The sequence below is a fragment of the Canis lupus genome, chromosome 6, assembly GCF_011100685.1.
Source record: "Canis lupus familiaris isolate Mischka breed German Shepherd chromosome 6, alternate assembly UU_Cfam_GSD_1.0, whole genome shotgun sequence".
Lineage (NCBI taxonomy): Eukaryota > Metazoa > Chordata > Mammalia > Carnivora > Canidae > Canis > Canis lupus.
The window spans coordinates 54,758,718-54,774,155 of NC_049227.1; the positions used below are offsets into that span (position 1 = coordinate 54,758,718).

General features: G+C 37.2%; 1 protein-coding gene across 10 annotated transcripts in view; it reads left to right on the forward strand.

Moving 5' to 3' along the window:
• ALG14 (ALG14 UDP-N-acetylglucosaminyltransferase subunit) overlaps positions 1-15,438 on the forward strand; it is a 123,085-nt gene that overhangs the window by 37,553 nt on the left and 70,094 nt on the right. Inside the window, exon 5 of one of the 10 annotated variants that reach the window (XM_038541271.1) lies at positions 122-306. The exons of 7 other annotated variants lie outside the window; for them this stretch is intronic. In XM_038541271.1, the coding sequence (XP_038397199.1) occupies positions 122-163 (42 nt within the window). In that variant the 3' untranslated portion in view covers positions 164-306. Of the gene's footprint in view, positions 1-121; positions 307-1,418; positions 1,725-15,438 lie in introns of those variants that run through there. 2 more of the 10 variants (XM_038541272.1, XM_038541273.1) reach the window with 2 other exon arrangements.

A 15,438-nucleotide genomic window follows, 5' to 3' on the forward strand; every position in this document is an offset into this window, starting at 1 on the left:
ACAGAGAAAAGCTAATAGTTAAGAGACCTTTTTTACTATAACATGCAGATCTTTCTTGTATTCTTCTTTGGCTTTCTTATGACTTCCATCACAAAGCATTATTCCTTCTTTACTTGTTTAGGGGGGAAAAAGTGAAAGAAAAACCCACTCTTGGGAGAGATAGCAGCATCAGACCTTAAATCACTGGAGTTAGCTGAACGGCCAGGTGCCTTTCTGCTCTGCGTTAAACTGTGTGCACCTGAGTCTGCTGCACACTCAGCTGTGTCTCTACATCATTTTGCCATCAATAAAATACAAACACAGGCACTTTCCTTTTTGTTCCAGAATGAGTGCTGAATAATAGAACATTTTAATGTTTTTCAAGTGGAAATTCCATCTAGTGTATATTGGGTACTGTTCATTGACCACTTAGATGTGCCAGATGTAGTACGAGTATGAGTGCTTGCATCCCTGCTGTATGAGATAGGAAGTGCTGTGGTTCACATTTACTGGGTGAGGAAACTGAGGCACTGAGGTGGGAGGTTACTTGCCCAGAGTTTGCACAACAAAAAAATAATGGAGCTAGGAATAAATAAATAAACAAACAAACAAACAAGCCAGGAAACAATGGAGCTAGGAATAAAAAATAAATAAATAAATAATTTGAAATAAATTAAAATAAAATAAGCCAGGCCTTGCTGATTCCAAAGCTCAAGGCATTAACCACTGAACTGTGTGCCACTTTGCTTCTGGCTCACACCATGGACGCTACTATATTCATTCATTTGTACCAATTAAGAATCAATTGATACATTATTTTATTTAAAGATTTTATTTATTCATTCATGAGAGATACGGAGAGAGAGAGGCAGAGACAAGCAGAGGGAGAAGCAGACTCCATGCAGGGAGTCCAATGTGGGACTCGATCCCAGGACCCCGGGATCACGACCTGATCCAAAGGCAGATACTCAATCGCTGAGCCTCCCAGGCACCTGATACATTACTTTTTAAAATAAGTTACATGAAATATCACTCCCCCTAAGTAGTAGTATAAAATGAAAATAAATCCCCAAAACTCCCAAGTACCTGCTTTCATAGAGGTTTAACACTGATATAAATGAATAATAGCATGTGTCATGTATATTTGTCAGAATATCTTTAAAACAAAGTGGTACTAGAAATGGGAAATAATACTATTAAAGAAGTATTATTACAGAATTCTACAAATGAGATTGACTTGGAAAATTAAAATTCATATTTACCAGTTTCCTGTTAGAGAAATATGTACACATTAAACCATTGTGAGGATATGGACTGTTTCATGCCTTAATTGACTGTTTTGGGAGACCTCAGCCTAATCTCCGCCAATAATTTGAAAGGATGGTTTCTTTTTTTATAAGATCATCAAATACTTTTTAGGTGCTTCTAATATTTCACAGGTCATATTTTTTAAGAAATAGGATTTTGCCACGCATCTGTGAACAGCCGTCATAAGTTCATAAGACTGTTGTTGAGTTTGAAGATAATGGGACCAAAAACAGAGCAGTAGTTGCCAGCATCTGGGACTAACTACAAAAGGACTTAAAGGAACATTTTTGGGGTGAAAACTGTCCTGTATCTTGATTGTAGGGATGGTGGTTAGTTGATTGTATTTGTTAAAACTCAGACCTGTACACCAAAAAAGGGTAAGTTTTACTGTATGTAAATCGTATGTATCTCAATAAATTTTCATTTTAAAAAAGATAGAATGGATTAAAATGTGTATCATTGCCCAAAGCAGCACATTTAGCTTCCAGTAGTCTTATGTATATAGCCTTTCACTATCTTTGAGTAAAAGTGATTTGATGAGTCATTGCTTACTGCTCTTGACACTAATCACTGCAATGTTTATAAGGCCTAAAGAAGTGGAGCAAATACTTGAATTGCATTGACAGCATTTGTCTAAAATTTCTGACATAAAACGTGGGACCTTTGTATTAAAAATCTGGGTCAAGAAGCATCAGAGAAAGCAAAAATAACACTTCATCAAATGAACTGAGATCTCTGGTCATTTTAGTCACTTACTGTTCTCTGTTTTTCTCTATTACCTTGGAAGCAGCAAATACAGTTAGGCAAATTTGGACTGCTGTATTATGTTTGATTCGTAGATGAATCTATGCTCAAAGTGGTAGTTTTTCAAAGTATACAGCAAGTGCCTGCCGTGTGCTACTTTTCCAGTTGGATATCTAATAGGCATCTGAAACTTTCTTAGTCCAAAATAGTAGATATTTCACACTCTTTCCCAATTTTAGCAAATTTGCTCAGTGAAATCCCCAGGAGATATCTTTGATTCCTCTTTCCCACACCCTACTTCCTGTGTTCAATAGCAAGCCCTACCAGCCATGTCTTTAAAATTTATCACCTGTCTGTTTATTTCTGTCCATTTGCACTGCCACCATGACGCCCTCTATTGCCTGGTCTCCCAGCCTGTCTGCGTATCTGCGTATGGAAGAAAGTTCATGTCCACCTGCAATTTCTTTACCACTTAACAATCAATGTAATTTTTTAAATGTAAATTAGATTCTGTTACTTTATACTCAAAAATCCTCCAGTGGTTTTCTATGCTGTTAGAGTAGAGCCCAAACTTAGTGGAGCCTGTGTGCTCTAGCCCTGACCTCCTTCTTTGACCTCTTCTCCTCTTCTCATCCCCTAGTTCACTATGTGCCAGCCACACCTGCCTTCTTTTTTTTTTCTTTTTTTTAAACAAACCCAGCTGATTCATATCTCAGAGCCTTTGTACTTGCTTTTCTGTGCTTGGGACTCTTTACTTCTGATCTAAACATAACCAGATCCCTTTTGTTCTTTGAGCTCAAGTGTTACCTCCTTACAAAGACCTGATTGCTAGCAGTTCAGCTAATGTCCTCATCCTCTATCCTGCTTTATTTTCTTCAAAGTACTAATCCCAATAAAAGTTATCTTTTTTATGTATTTGTTTATCATCATTCCATAAGAAACTGTGCCTGCCTTGTTCACTGTTAGGGAATGGTGCCTGGCCCAGGGTAGCCACTCAGCACATATCTTACTTAGATAAATGTTCCAGTCACTGTGCTGGTTACTCAGGATGCAAACATATGTGAGACATGGGCCTTGCCCTCGGAGAGCTTATACTCTAGTGGAGGAAACAAATGGGAAAGTAATTGTAATTCAGTATGCCAAGTTCCTTAGTAGTAGCAAGTCCAAATTGCCATAGAAGTATCAGAAGAGGATGCCAATGGTTGGTTCATTCCCAAATATTTGTTGAGGTCCTACTCTGTGCCAGGATTTATACTCTGTGTGAGAGATATAAAAGTAAGCACAGTAGGCAGCAGTCTTGCCTATAGCTGGATGGTTACAGTGTGATAATCCTCTCTGGGGAGTGAGGTAAGGCTTCAGAGTAGAGATGACATTTAAGCAAAGGTGGATGGAAGAGAGAATAGAAAAAGGTCATTTTAAGAAGAGCAAAAGTAATAAGTCAGGTGAGTAAAAGTCACATACTGTACATAAATTTGAAACCTTTGACTACACCTTTATTAATTGGCATTTTACATATAACATTTCATTGTTATTAGAAATCAGTAGGACCTAGACCTTAAGAACTCAGTACAAGTAATAAGTAGTTATTTTTACAAAACTAAATATCATAGGTACTGTTAAGATGGCATACTTGGCTTTTTTCTTTAAAATCCCCATAAACAGGCATTTTTCATTGAAATTTCAGTAGTTAAAGGAAATAACCACTTCACCATTTTATTATCATGTAGATTTATGAGAATGGATCCACCTAAAAGTGATATTTTTAAAATCTTTTAGAAAAAATAATTATTGAGCAATGCCTGGGTGGCTTAGTCAGTTTAACATCCGACTCTTGATCTCAGCTCAGATCTTGATCTTAGGGTCATTAGTTCAAGCCCCAAACTGAAAAAATTACCGAGCTATTCTGATCTGTCTGGCACTCTCCTGAGTACTTTACATACATTAACTCATTTAATTTTCCTAACAGTCTCCTGACATAGTATTCTTTATCTTCATACCATAGATGAGGAGCCCAAAGTCCAGCGTGGTCTAAGTAACCAGGGTCACAGAGCTAATCAGTGTAGCTTAACTCTGGCTCTCTTTAGAAATGTATCAGATTCTGTCAGAATTAGCTAACTTGCTCAATTCAGAACTTAACTAGTCTTTTTTTAAACATCTGTATTGCAGTAGGCACTGAAGGGGGTTAACGCAATATAGCCTGTGTCTTTGAGAAGCTTTTATTTAGTTAGCTTCAAGAAAAATAGTAAAAAAAAAAAAAAAAAAAAAAACACAGGTAGACATGAAATAGAGAGTAATTCTATTGGAAAAAACCTATTTAGATCAGAAATTTTTCTTCCATCTCTGTAGCTATAGCTTGTTTTGCTACTTGAGATTCTTTTTAAAAAACATTTGAACACATTTTTAAAGCTTTTTTAACATTTTGAAATAATTAGAGATCCCAAGAAGGTGCAGAAATAATACATAGAGTTTCATGTACTCCTCACCCAGCTTCCCCTAATGGAGACAAATATAACCGTAGTACAATGTCAAAGCCAGAAAATGTGTATTATTAGTACAATACTGTTAACAACCAGACTATACTCACTTTTCCCTGTTTTTTATATACATTCACATGTGGTTGTATGTGTGTGTATGTATAGTTCTGTGCTACCTTATTCATGTATTTATTTGTGTAACTACCGCCAAAATCAAGATATAAAACTGTTTCGTCACTGCAGAGGAAGTCCCCTGTACTTCCCTCATCCCTGTCTCTTGGCAGCCACTGATCTGCTTTCCAGCTATACAATTTGCCATTTCAAAAATGTTCTATAAATAGAATTAAACAGTGTGAAACCTTTTGAGGTTGACATTTTTTGCCAACTATAATGGTCTTGAGATTTTTTTTTGCATGTATCAGTAATTCCTTTTTATTGGTGAATAGAATTCCATTGTACAGATGCACAGTTTGCTTAGCCATTCATGCATTGAAGGACATTTGAATTGTTTTCAGTTGCTGCTGTAAGTAAAACTACTATGAACATTTACGTACAGGTTTTTGTATAATGATTAAGTTTTCATTTCTGTAGGTAAATGCCCACAAATGAGATTGTTGAGTCTGATAGAAAGTTCAAATTAAATTTTGTAAGAAACTGCCAGACTATTTTCCATAGTGACTATACCATTTTACATCTCACTAGCAGTGTACAAGAGATCCAGTTTCTCTACCTTCTCTCTAGATTTCTTGATATTATCATTACTTCTTATGTGTGCAGTGACACACCATTGTGGTTTTAATTTGTATTTCCCTATTTGCTAATGAATTTAAATATCTTCATGTACTTGTCATTAACATGCCTTCTTCATTGAGAGGTCTGTTCTAGTCTTTTTGCACAGTTTCAAACTGGGTTGTTTTACTTTTGAGTTTTAAGAGTTCTTGTCTATATTCTAGATATAAGGCTTTGTGCTGTATTGTGGTTTATAAATATTTTCTGCCAAGTCATAGTTTCTCTTTTCATCTTCCTAACAGGGACTTTCACAGAGCAAAAGTTTTATTTTGATGAAATCTAATTTGTCAATTTTTTTTTTTTAATTTTGGTTGTCACATCTAAGAACTCAAGTGAAGCATTCTAGATTCTGCCTATCCCTAGATTCCAAAGATTTCCTCATTTCTTTCCTAAGAGCTATATAGTCTTATGTTTTACTTTCGAATCCATAGATAATTTTGAATCAGTTTTTGAATAAAATATAAGGTTTAGATGAAGGCTCATTTTGCCAATAGATGTCCAACATGATCTGTTTTAAAAAACAAAAACGAAACAAAAAAAACAACTTTCCTTCCTCCATGGAATTGCTTTTGCCTCTTTGTCAAAAATCAGTTGGAAATTTTTTTTAAGAATTAGTGTGGTGTGTTTGTGTTTATCTATTCCTGGACTCTCCATTTCATTGATCTCTATGTCCCTCTGCCAGTACAACACTGTTATGAATGATATAGCTGTATATAGTAATTCTTAACTTCAAATCGAGTTATTTCTTCCACTGTATTCTTTTTTAAAATTATTTTAGCTCTTCTAGTTCCTCTGCCTTTCTGTGTAAATTTTGGAATAAGCTTGTTTATATAAATACAACAAAATTTTGCTGGGATTTTGACAAGAATTACAATATATGTATGCATCACTTTTAGGGAAATTGACATCTCTGTTGAGTCTTGCAGTCCATAGCCATTGTATGTCTGTACATTTTTTTTTAAGATTTTATTTATTTATTCATGAGAGACACACAGAGAGAGAGAGAGAGAGAGAGAGGCAGAGACACAGACAGAGGGAGAAGCAGGCACCATGCAGGGAGCCTGACATGGACTCGATCCCGGGTCTCTAGGATCATGCCCTGGGCTGAAGGCGGCGCTAAACGGCTGAGCCATCGGGGCTGCCATATTTGTACTTTTAATTTAGGTCTTCTTTTATTTCTTTCATCATCATTATGTAATTTTCTGTATATAGACCACATACATATTTTTTAATTGATATCTTAGCATTTTACTTTTTTGGAATGATTGTAAATTATAAATAGTATTATGTTTTTAGTTTTGGTTTCTACTTCTACATGTCTGTTGCTAACATCTAGAAATACAGTTGATCTTTGTTTTTTGTTTTTATGATAGTCACACAGAGAGAGAGAGAGAGAGGCAGAGACACAGGCAGAGGGAGAAGCAGGCTCCATGCACCAGGAGCCCGATGTTGGATTCGATCCCGGGTCTCCAGGATCACGCCCTGGGCCAAAGGCAGGCACCAAACCGCTGCGTCACCCAGGGATCCCTGATCTTTGTTTTTTTTATCTCATATCTTGTGGTCTTGCCTAACTCATATATTAAATCCTAAGAATTTTTAAAATATATATCCTGGGATATTCTAGACAATCTCATATTCTGCATATAGGGAAAATTTTTCCCTTCCAACCATTATATCATTTATTTCATTTTCTTGCCTTATCGCACTGGCTAGGACTTCTAGTATTATATTCAATAAGAGTGGTGAGAGCAGGCATCTTTGTCTTGTTCCAGATTTTAGGAGAAATGCATTCACTCTTTCACCACTAAGGATGATGTCAACCGTGGGTTTTTATAGATGTTCTTTGTCAAGTTGAGAAAGTTTCCCTTTGCTGTTAGTTAGGGTTCTCCAGAAAAACTGAACCAGAAAGTGGTGCAGGATTTTATTCAGCCTCTTTGTTCTATTCAGGTCTTCAATTAAGTGGATAAGGACAATCCACATTAGTTGAGAGAGCAATCTGTTTTACTCAGCCTACCAATTCAAACACTCATTTCACCCCCAGAATACCCTCACAGACATACCCAGAATATTTGACCCCATTGCCCCGTCAACTTGACACATAGTATTAACCATCACAACCTCTGTTCCTAATTTGCTGCAAATGAAAAAATTAATGTCATTAGTGATATTGACTTGCCAGGAACTTTCTTTTTTCCCTGAATTGCTGTTACTTGATTCTCTTGTATAAGAACTTCATCTCTTATCATATTTTTTGGTAATCAAAATCAATATGATAATCTCTTATCATATTTTTTGGTAATCATATTTTTTGGTAATCATGTTCAAAGGAAACGTAGCTGGACAAAATAAATTTTGTCAGGTTTTTTTGCATCAACTAATATATGATATGTGATTTTTCCTTAACCTATTAATATTGTGCATTACCTTGATGTTTCAAATATTGAAACACACTTGTATTCTTGGGATTAAATCTCACCTGATCATGGTATAATTCTTTTATATATATATATATATATATATAAAAGAATTATATGTGTGTGTGTATATATATATATACACACACACACATACACACACATATATATACATATATATACATACATATACATATACATATATATATCTGGATTTGACTTACCAGTAATTTGTTGAGAATTTTAATGATGATAGTCGTGAGTGGTATTGGTCTTTAGCTTTCTGCTTGGGACTCTTTTTGTCCGATTTTGGTCTTGAGATAATAGTAGCCTTATAAAATGATTGAGAAGTGTTTCACCCTCTTTGTTTTCTGGAATATTGTTTAGAATTGATATTAATTTTCTTTTAAATGTTTGGTAAAACTCCCCAGTTAAGCCATCTGACCCTGAAGATTTCTTTTTCAGAAGCTTGTTGTGGATTACATTTCTTTAATAGTTATAAGATTATTCAGATAATCTGTCTCATGTTGGGTGAATTTTGGTAGTTTGTGATTTTCAAGGAATTAGTCCATTTCATCTAAATTATTACGAGCATAGAGTTGTTTATGGTATTCCCTTATTGCTTTTTTTTTTTTTTTACCAGCTTTAGGATCTGTAATTACTTCCTCTGTTTCTTTCTTGATATTGGCAAAATCTGTCTTCTCTTCTCTTTTTACATTTGTCATTCTTGCTAGAGATTTATCAATTTTGTTGATCTATTTGAAGAGTCAGCTCTTTTTTTCACTCATTTTTTTCTGCTCTTCATTGTTTCCTTTCTTCTGGTTGCTTTGAGTTCATTTTGCTCTTTTGGTTTCTAAAGGTAAGGGCCTAGATATTGATTTAAGAAATTTCCTCTTCTCTAATATACGGATTTAGTGCTACAAATTTCTCTTTCGCACTGTTTTAGCTTCATCCTACAAATGTGGATATGTTGCATTTTCATTTTATTTAGTTCCAACTTTTTTTTTATTTTCTTTGAGTCTTCTTTGACCCATGGATTTAGAGTGCTTTGCTTAATTTCTAAGTACTTGGAGGTTGTTGTTGTTGTTGTTTTCCTATTATCCTTCTGTTATTGATTTCTAGTTTGATCCCATTGTGGTCAGGAAACCCTGCTCTGTTTTTAAATATTTCATGTTTGTTTTATGATCCAGGATACAGTCTGTCTTGGTGAATACTCCATGGATGCTTGAAAAGAATGTATATCTTACTCTTGTGTGGAATATTCTGGAATTGTCTGTTACATGTTAGCTGGTGGACAATGTTGTGGTGTTCTTCTGTATCTTCACTGATTTTCTACTTAATATGTCTACTGATAGCCACAAGAGACATGGAACACTTTGTTAGCCCTTCTAAAACCACGGCTAACTAGGCCCATTGATCTTGGCCCTTCATAATCTGTTGTCTGCCCTTTTCCCCTTATTGTAATTGACACGTTGATCTCTCAGTAATATGAATTTTAAATACTCTTTGTAGTTCCCTGTTTGCATCTTGAAACCCCAAAATTTCTTCACTGTTGTATCTTCTTTGGTTTCTCCTAAAGATAGGAGTCTTTAAGTCAGTCTTTTAGTGAGTAGACTGATCTGGTACTCTCTTGAAAATATACTCCTGAGGAGAAATTAGTGTGTTTCAAGGAGGAGAAGAGAAAGTTGAAATTGAGAGATTAGTAGTCATTAAGCTACAGTCAGAGAACTGCCTGTGTTGGGGGAAAAGATCTGTACAGTTCTCGAGGGCAAGGGCTGTGTATTTTTGTTTTTCCCATGGTCCCTTCCTAGAAAAGTGCCTTCCACATATTTGCGGAATGACTTAAAAATAAATGAATGAATACTGGATGGTGTGAGTCATCACAAAAACAAAGACACCCACTCCCTAAACTGCTACTCTTCTCAGGCTTTATTGAGTGTCTGAAAGACCAGAAGAAGGGTTTTGCGAGTCCACAGTGTTTGATTACTGGCTTCATTCCAACCTGGCTGTTGTTAAATGAAATATTCAGGCAAAGAGCTCTGCATACAAAAATGAAACCTAATTTAATTTTTAATCAAGTAAAAAATAAATTTCAGATTCTACATGTATAACAAATTGGAAAGAAATGGACCATTTCAGCCTAATACTCTGCCTCTTTGCCTGAAGCTGAAGCTGGTTTAATTCGCCATGACAAATTTAGATGTATTTATTACATGTACACTCATGCTTTGTATGAAAGAAGACCATTATTTTTCTTAGTCTTTTTTTCCTATGTTCCATACCCAGTTTGAGCTGTGAAATGTCTAAGTTCAGTAGCAAATTGATGACATAGAGAGTGGATTATTGTCCATAAGTGGCATACTGTGATTTTTTTTTTCATTAGATATTTTCTATGGTGAGCCACAAACTGGGCGGCACTGGGATTACCACTGTTTGCATAGCATATAAAATTTTTATTGGCCTATTGATTGACATGTGTTTGAAACATTAAGAAGTCAATTAACTTCTTGTTGACTTGCCAGAATCCTTACAGGAACTTTCTTTTTTCCCTGAATTGCTGTTAGTTTGATCCTCTTTGTATAATGAACTTCATCTGGTATTATATTTTTTGGTAATCAAAAACCTTTATAACACGTTCAAAGGAAACGTAGCTGGACAAAGAAAAAGTCAGCTGACCCAAGATGCCTATCTGTAAATGGAGTTAAGTGAGAATAAGATTTTTCCAGCCAAGTCAAATAAGAAATGATTAGACTGCAATTATCTCCCGCTTTATGTTTTTCAGGATTAATGAAATCATACTTGTGAGACATTTGTTTAAATTTGTTCGATTCCTATACCTTTGCTAACCAGTCCCCTGTAACACAGTAAAATAATGGCAGTGTTCCTTTGACCCAGCTTGTATTTCTCCTTGGTACATGCACTATAAACTTAGTAACTTTCATGAAGATATAGAAAAACCAATTCTATTATACGTGCATTTAGCAAGTCGGATGATGGTTAGAGTCCACTATGAGAAGCGATTCTATGTGAAAATCCTCCCACGTATCTGGTTTCTTCTGACTGACAGGCTGCCTCTCCCAGCTGCATGGTGAAATTACCAGCTGTGCCACTGACACATTGGCTGGGTGACAACCCGTAGCTGCTTCCATCCACAAACGAACTATTTAATTTAAACATTATGACTTCTGTTTCACATTTTGAGTGACCTCAGAACAAAATCTGGGTCAGAATTAGGCTGTATGTAACCAGAGATTGCTTTGAGTTGTTTTTATTTTTCTCCACTTTAGGGGATTCTCCAAAGCTTGAGAATGATTTTTCTCTCCTTTCTAAATTGATCCTTTTTCCACTTGGCAAACATTACGTTTTTCCTCTCTGCAGAAGCCAGCGTGGCTTTGCCTACCGGTTTTCTCTCTCATTTCACTTTGCCTGCGTCACTGTCTGAGTTTGTCACCGTTCCAGCCCATCACAGGCATATGTGAGCACCAGGCCTGATGGGGCCTCTTCCTTTCAGGGTGAAAGCTAGCATGTTTTCCTAAGGATAACAATGTGACTACAGTGAAAACAAAAACGAACGTTGAAGGAAAAGGAATTCAGTCGTGAGAGGATGCGAAAGGGAAGCGCGATGAAAACAAAGCTGTTTCCAAAGAAAGGACTCATGTGCAGCCAGAGGCAGTGAACTTGGAGAGCCTTGGCCTTGTGGGAAAGGCGGTGGGAGGCCCAGGCAGCTAAGTGAGAACTGGGGGGCGGGGGCGGGGGGAGTGGAGAAGAGAAAGGAGATCTTTGAAATGATCCTCAATTAAGTATGTGATTCCTAGAGCCAGTCCCAGTTTCACAGCCTCTCCAGGGCCTACTTTAAAGTTTCAAATGAATCCAGATAGCTCTATTTATATAGCATCTGAAAATCAATAAAGTGCCATTTGTGTTTAGCATTTTGAAAATCTCTTTTTGGTCCTGAGGGGAAAAGGAAGAGAAAGGAGCACAGAGAGAACACAAATAGTTGAACATGGTATGGGAACGCTTAGTTGGGAAGGCTGGGGCAGTCCAAGTCAAGTGCACTCTTGAAAGATTTGGAGATGGCCAGGACCAGAGCTGGAATGGAAGCAGCTGGGAGAGTTTTTGGAATTGAATGCAGACTGTGAACTCCTTGAGGAAAGGTAAGGTACATTACTCATCTTGGCAATCTCAGCACCTATTAAAGAGAAGTCGGGGAGGAGGGATATAGAAAGGAAAGAGAGAAACTGTGAAAACTTAGTGATGACTGCTTAGAGCTTACTTAAGTGGAGTGGAAAAAATAAAATGAAACAACAACAACAACAAAAAACATTGCAGAACTGCTCTTGGTGAACTTTTGCACCCACTGAATTAATCCCTGGAACTCATCTCATCTAAGGATTTTTTTGATAGTGCATTTCCGAAGTGTTAAATGTTGCCTTTGTCAAAGAAAGCAGAAGGAAGTGGAGAGTTTCTCATTCATCTTACGCAGAATACTGTTGGTTTACTTTATTTTTTTTATCAAGATGCAGTTCACACAACACAACATAAAATGAACCATTTTAAAGTGTACTAGTCAGTGACAGTGAGTACATTCACTGTGCTGTGCAACCACCGCCTATAATAGGCTCTGAAACATTTCATCAACACTTGCTTTACTCTAATGCCTGAGTGTCATGGGATCACTTAGGGCTTTGTCTTTATAAGAAAGAAAGAAGAGAGAGAGAGAGAGAGATATGCACACATACCTAGTCAGTGTTTTGTAAAGCCTCTGGAGACTAAATGCCATCTCCTTCATTGTCTTTTGAATTTCTCATCGCCTTCATTGCCTTCCCCCACAAGACAGTAGCTAAAACTGTACCTTTTAAGGCTAACATTTCCTCTTTAGCAGTTGCTTTTTGGTGATTTATTTTTCTCCTGGCCTCCTGGTATAATCCTTATTTAAGTAGCATGAATACAGTGAAACTACCTGGTCATGGATTTCTTTTTCTTTTCTTTTCTTTTTTTTTTTTTAAGATTTATTTATTGGAGAAAGAGAGAGTGAGCACAGGTATGGGGATGGTCACAGAGGGGCGGAGGGAGAAGGAGAGAGAGAATCTCAGGCGACTCCCTGCTGAGCATGGAGCCTGACTTGGAGCTCCATTTAACAACCCTGAGATCATGACCTGAGCCGAAATCAAGAGTCAGATGCTTAACCAACTGAGCCACCCAGGTGCCCCTGGATTTCTTTTTCTAGTATTAGACATGTATGAAGTTAAATCAGCTGTAGAAAACTTATTCTCTACATGGAGCATGAGATTTAGGATCCTACTTGCACCAGGACAGCATTTTATAGATGTAAGCCATGTGCTTTTTGCCTTCCATGGAGCCTTTTTCATGGGGTCAAAAGAACAAACTCTGATTTTCTCTAAGGCATATTGGCAAATAATTATAAAAATATTCTTCAAAAGGACCTTCCAGTCAGGGTTGGGGAAACTATGACTATCCTAGGATTACTGAGGGGAATGAGTAAACACCTTACAAATTTCAAATGTTGTTGTGGCTTACAGACAAAGATGTTTTAGCATTATGGTTAGAGGAGTTTGAAGGGTTGGATTTGAAACAGGTTAGAGAGCTTGAGCTGTTATTATTGCACACACTCTTAAAAAGACCAAAAAGTTCCCTGCTGATAAGACCTTTGAATTACAGAAAGAACATGTTGTGACTGATCATTCCTTTTAAGAAATGTGAATACCAGATTTATAAGATTCATATGTTTATGATGTCAAAATTTCCATATTCTGTCATAAAGAATGAAATCTGCAGGGGGATCAGCTGTAGAATTGCAAAGGGCAGCAAATTCCGTTTGTTAGCAGAATACCGTTTTGTGTTCTTGGTCTTCCTGACTTCACATTTAAGCGATTTATACAGATCTTTGACAAAGCAATTTTTTAAAAATATTTACAGCCAACAGTTTGTGAAAACAGGTTTGGCCTTATGGGCTAAATAATTGCTTTTCTCTAAAGACAGGTGTCACATGCTCAGATCAATTGTGTCCACATCTTCAAAGCTCCAGATGCTGCTTTTCAAAAGATTTGCTTACACAATACAGGATTTTGTAGATAATTCGTGTTCGCGGAGGCAGTGCCCAGGGCTCAGGGGACTTGGTCTGGTGCTGTTTTATTATTCCGAAGCCAGCTGTCCTGTTTGAGCTTTTCAAGGAGCCATGATTCAGCCTCTGTGGAAGTCACATGGGAAAAAAAAATTCCTTAGGGCACCCTGCTGGAGGACAGAATTGGAGTGGATGGGCACTGGGAGTCGGTAGAGGTATGGTGTGCCCTCCTCTCTTTGGAAACCAGGCGGGGTTTCTGTGTGGCAAATTGCCAATCTTCAGCTCACACAAGAAGAGTTCCCCACTTTTGCTTTTTAAGTTTCAAGAACTCCCCCTGACTACTTGCTTTACATTTTTTCTCTAAATTTCCATTTTGTTGTTTTCTCTGGTCTGCATCCATTTGTCATACCTTAGTTGTGGTATAGGAGAAAAAAATGCCATACTGGGAATCAGGAGGTTTGGGTTTTACTCTCAGCTTTGTCAATAATTAGGTGTGTGGCTTGAAGCTAACCAGGTAGCCTCTCTGAGCTTAGTGTCACCTCCCTATCAGATGGGAATGATAAGAAGCTCAGTAGAAAGAGCATAGATTTCAGATCCACTTTGCTTTTAAACAGGCCACTCTCTGCCAGGAAGGTGATTTCCCAGCCATTCAAAACCACTAGCTCCTGCTCACCTCCTGCCAGAATGACTTAACGTTCCTTGCACCTCCTGCATCTCATAGAGTCACAGATAGAGTGGAAGCCCAAAGCATGTTCTGTTCTGTCTCTGTTCATACTTTGACCATTCTTTCTTCCTCTTCCTTATTCATACCTCTGTGCTCCCACTGGGATCATGTTGAAGCTGCAGTTTTCGTCTTCCCTTTGACATCTCTCCCACCTAACTGTTTACAAAGACCGTGGAGTTTGGCCTGTTAACCTCCACTCTTGGGCAGTTGCCTTAATCAGTTTTTATTGCAGGAATTATTCTTTTCCCCAGAGTCTATTGAGAAATAGAACTCAGTTTTAATTTTTGACAATTCTCCCCATTTTTTCTGTCCCTGAACCCAGCACACTCACCTTTGTTGTAAGGGGTTTCTTGCTGTTGGCTGCAGGAAGCAGATAAGTGGTGACAAAAGATAGAGGAGGATTATGGGGAGCACCTGGTTCGCTCAGGTAGTAGAGCATCTGGCTCTCACTCTTGGAATGGTTCGAGGCCCACGTTGAGGGTAGAGATTACTTAAAAAATTTTTTTAAGTCATAAGCCTTATAGGAGTTAGATGTGTAAGAGCTTATGGGTTACTTGATGGACTTCATATAAATATGAATTGAATAAGGTCTTCATATAAATATGAATCGAATAAGGTCTTTCTCAGTACCTTTTCTTTGTCTACTTCAGTAATGAGACCTTTCATATTTCTAAGACAAGCACTCCTTCGGCCTCCTGACTTTTCTTTTTTATCAGCAAATTCTAAAGCAGACTGATGTTCCTTGGGCCACATGTGAACACAAACATGTTTTGTCATATTCATATAGTTAGTTGGTCAGTATTTGAACCACCTAGTTGATCAGTATATTTCACATAGCACCAAAAAATCCATATTTCTGTCTCTTTTTGAAAAATTGGGTGGGAGGATATTAGCCAGAGCTGAGTAGTGACTTCCCCATCCAGG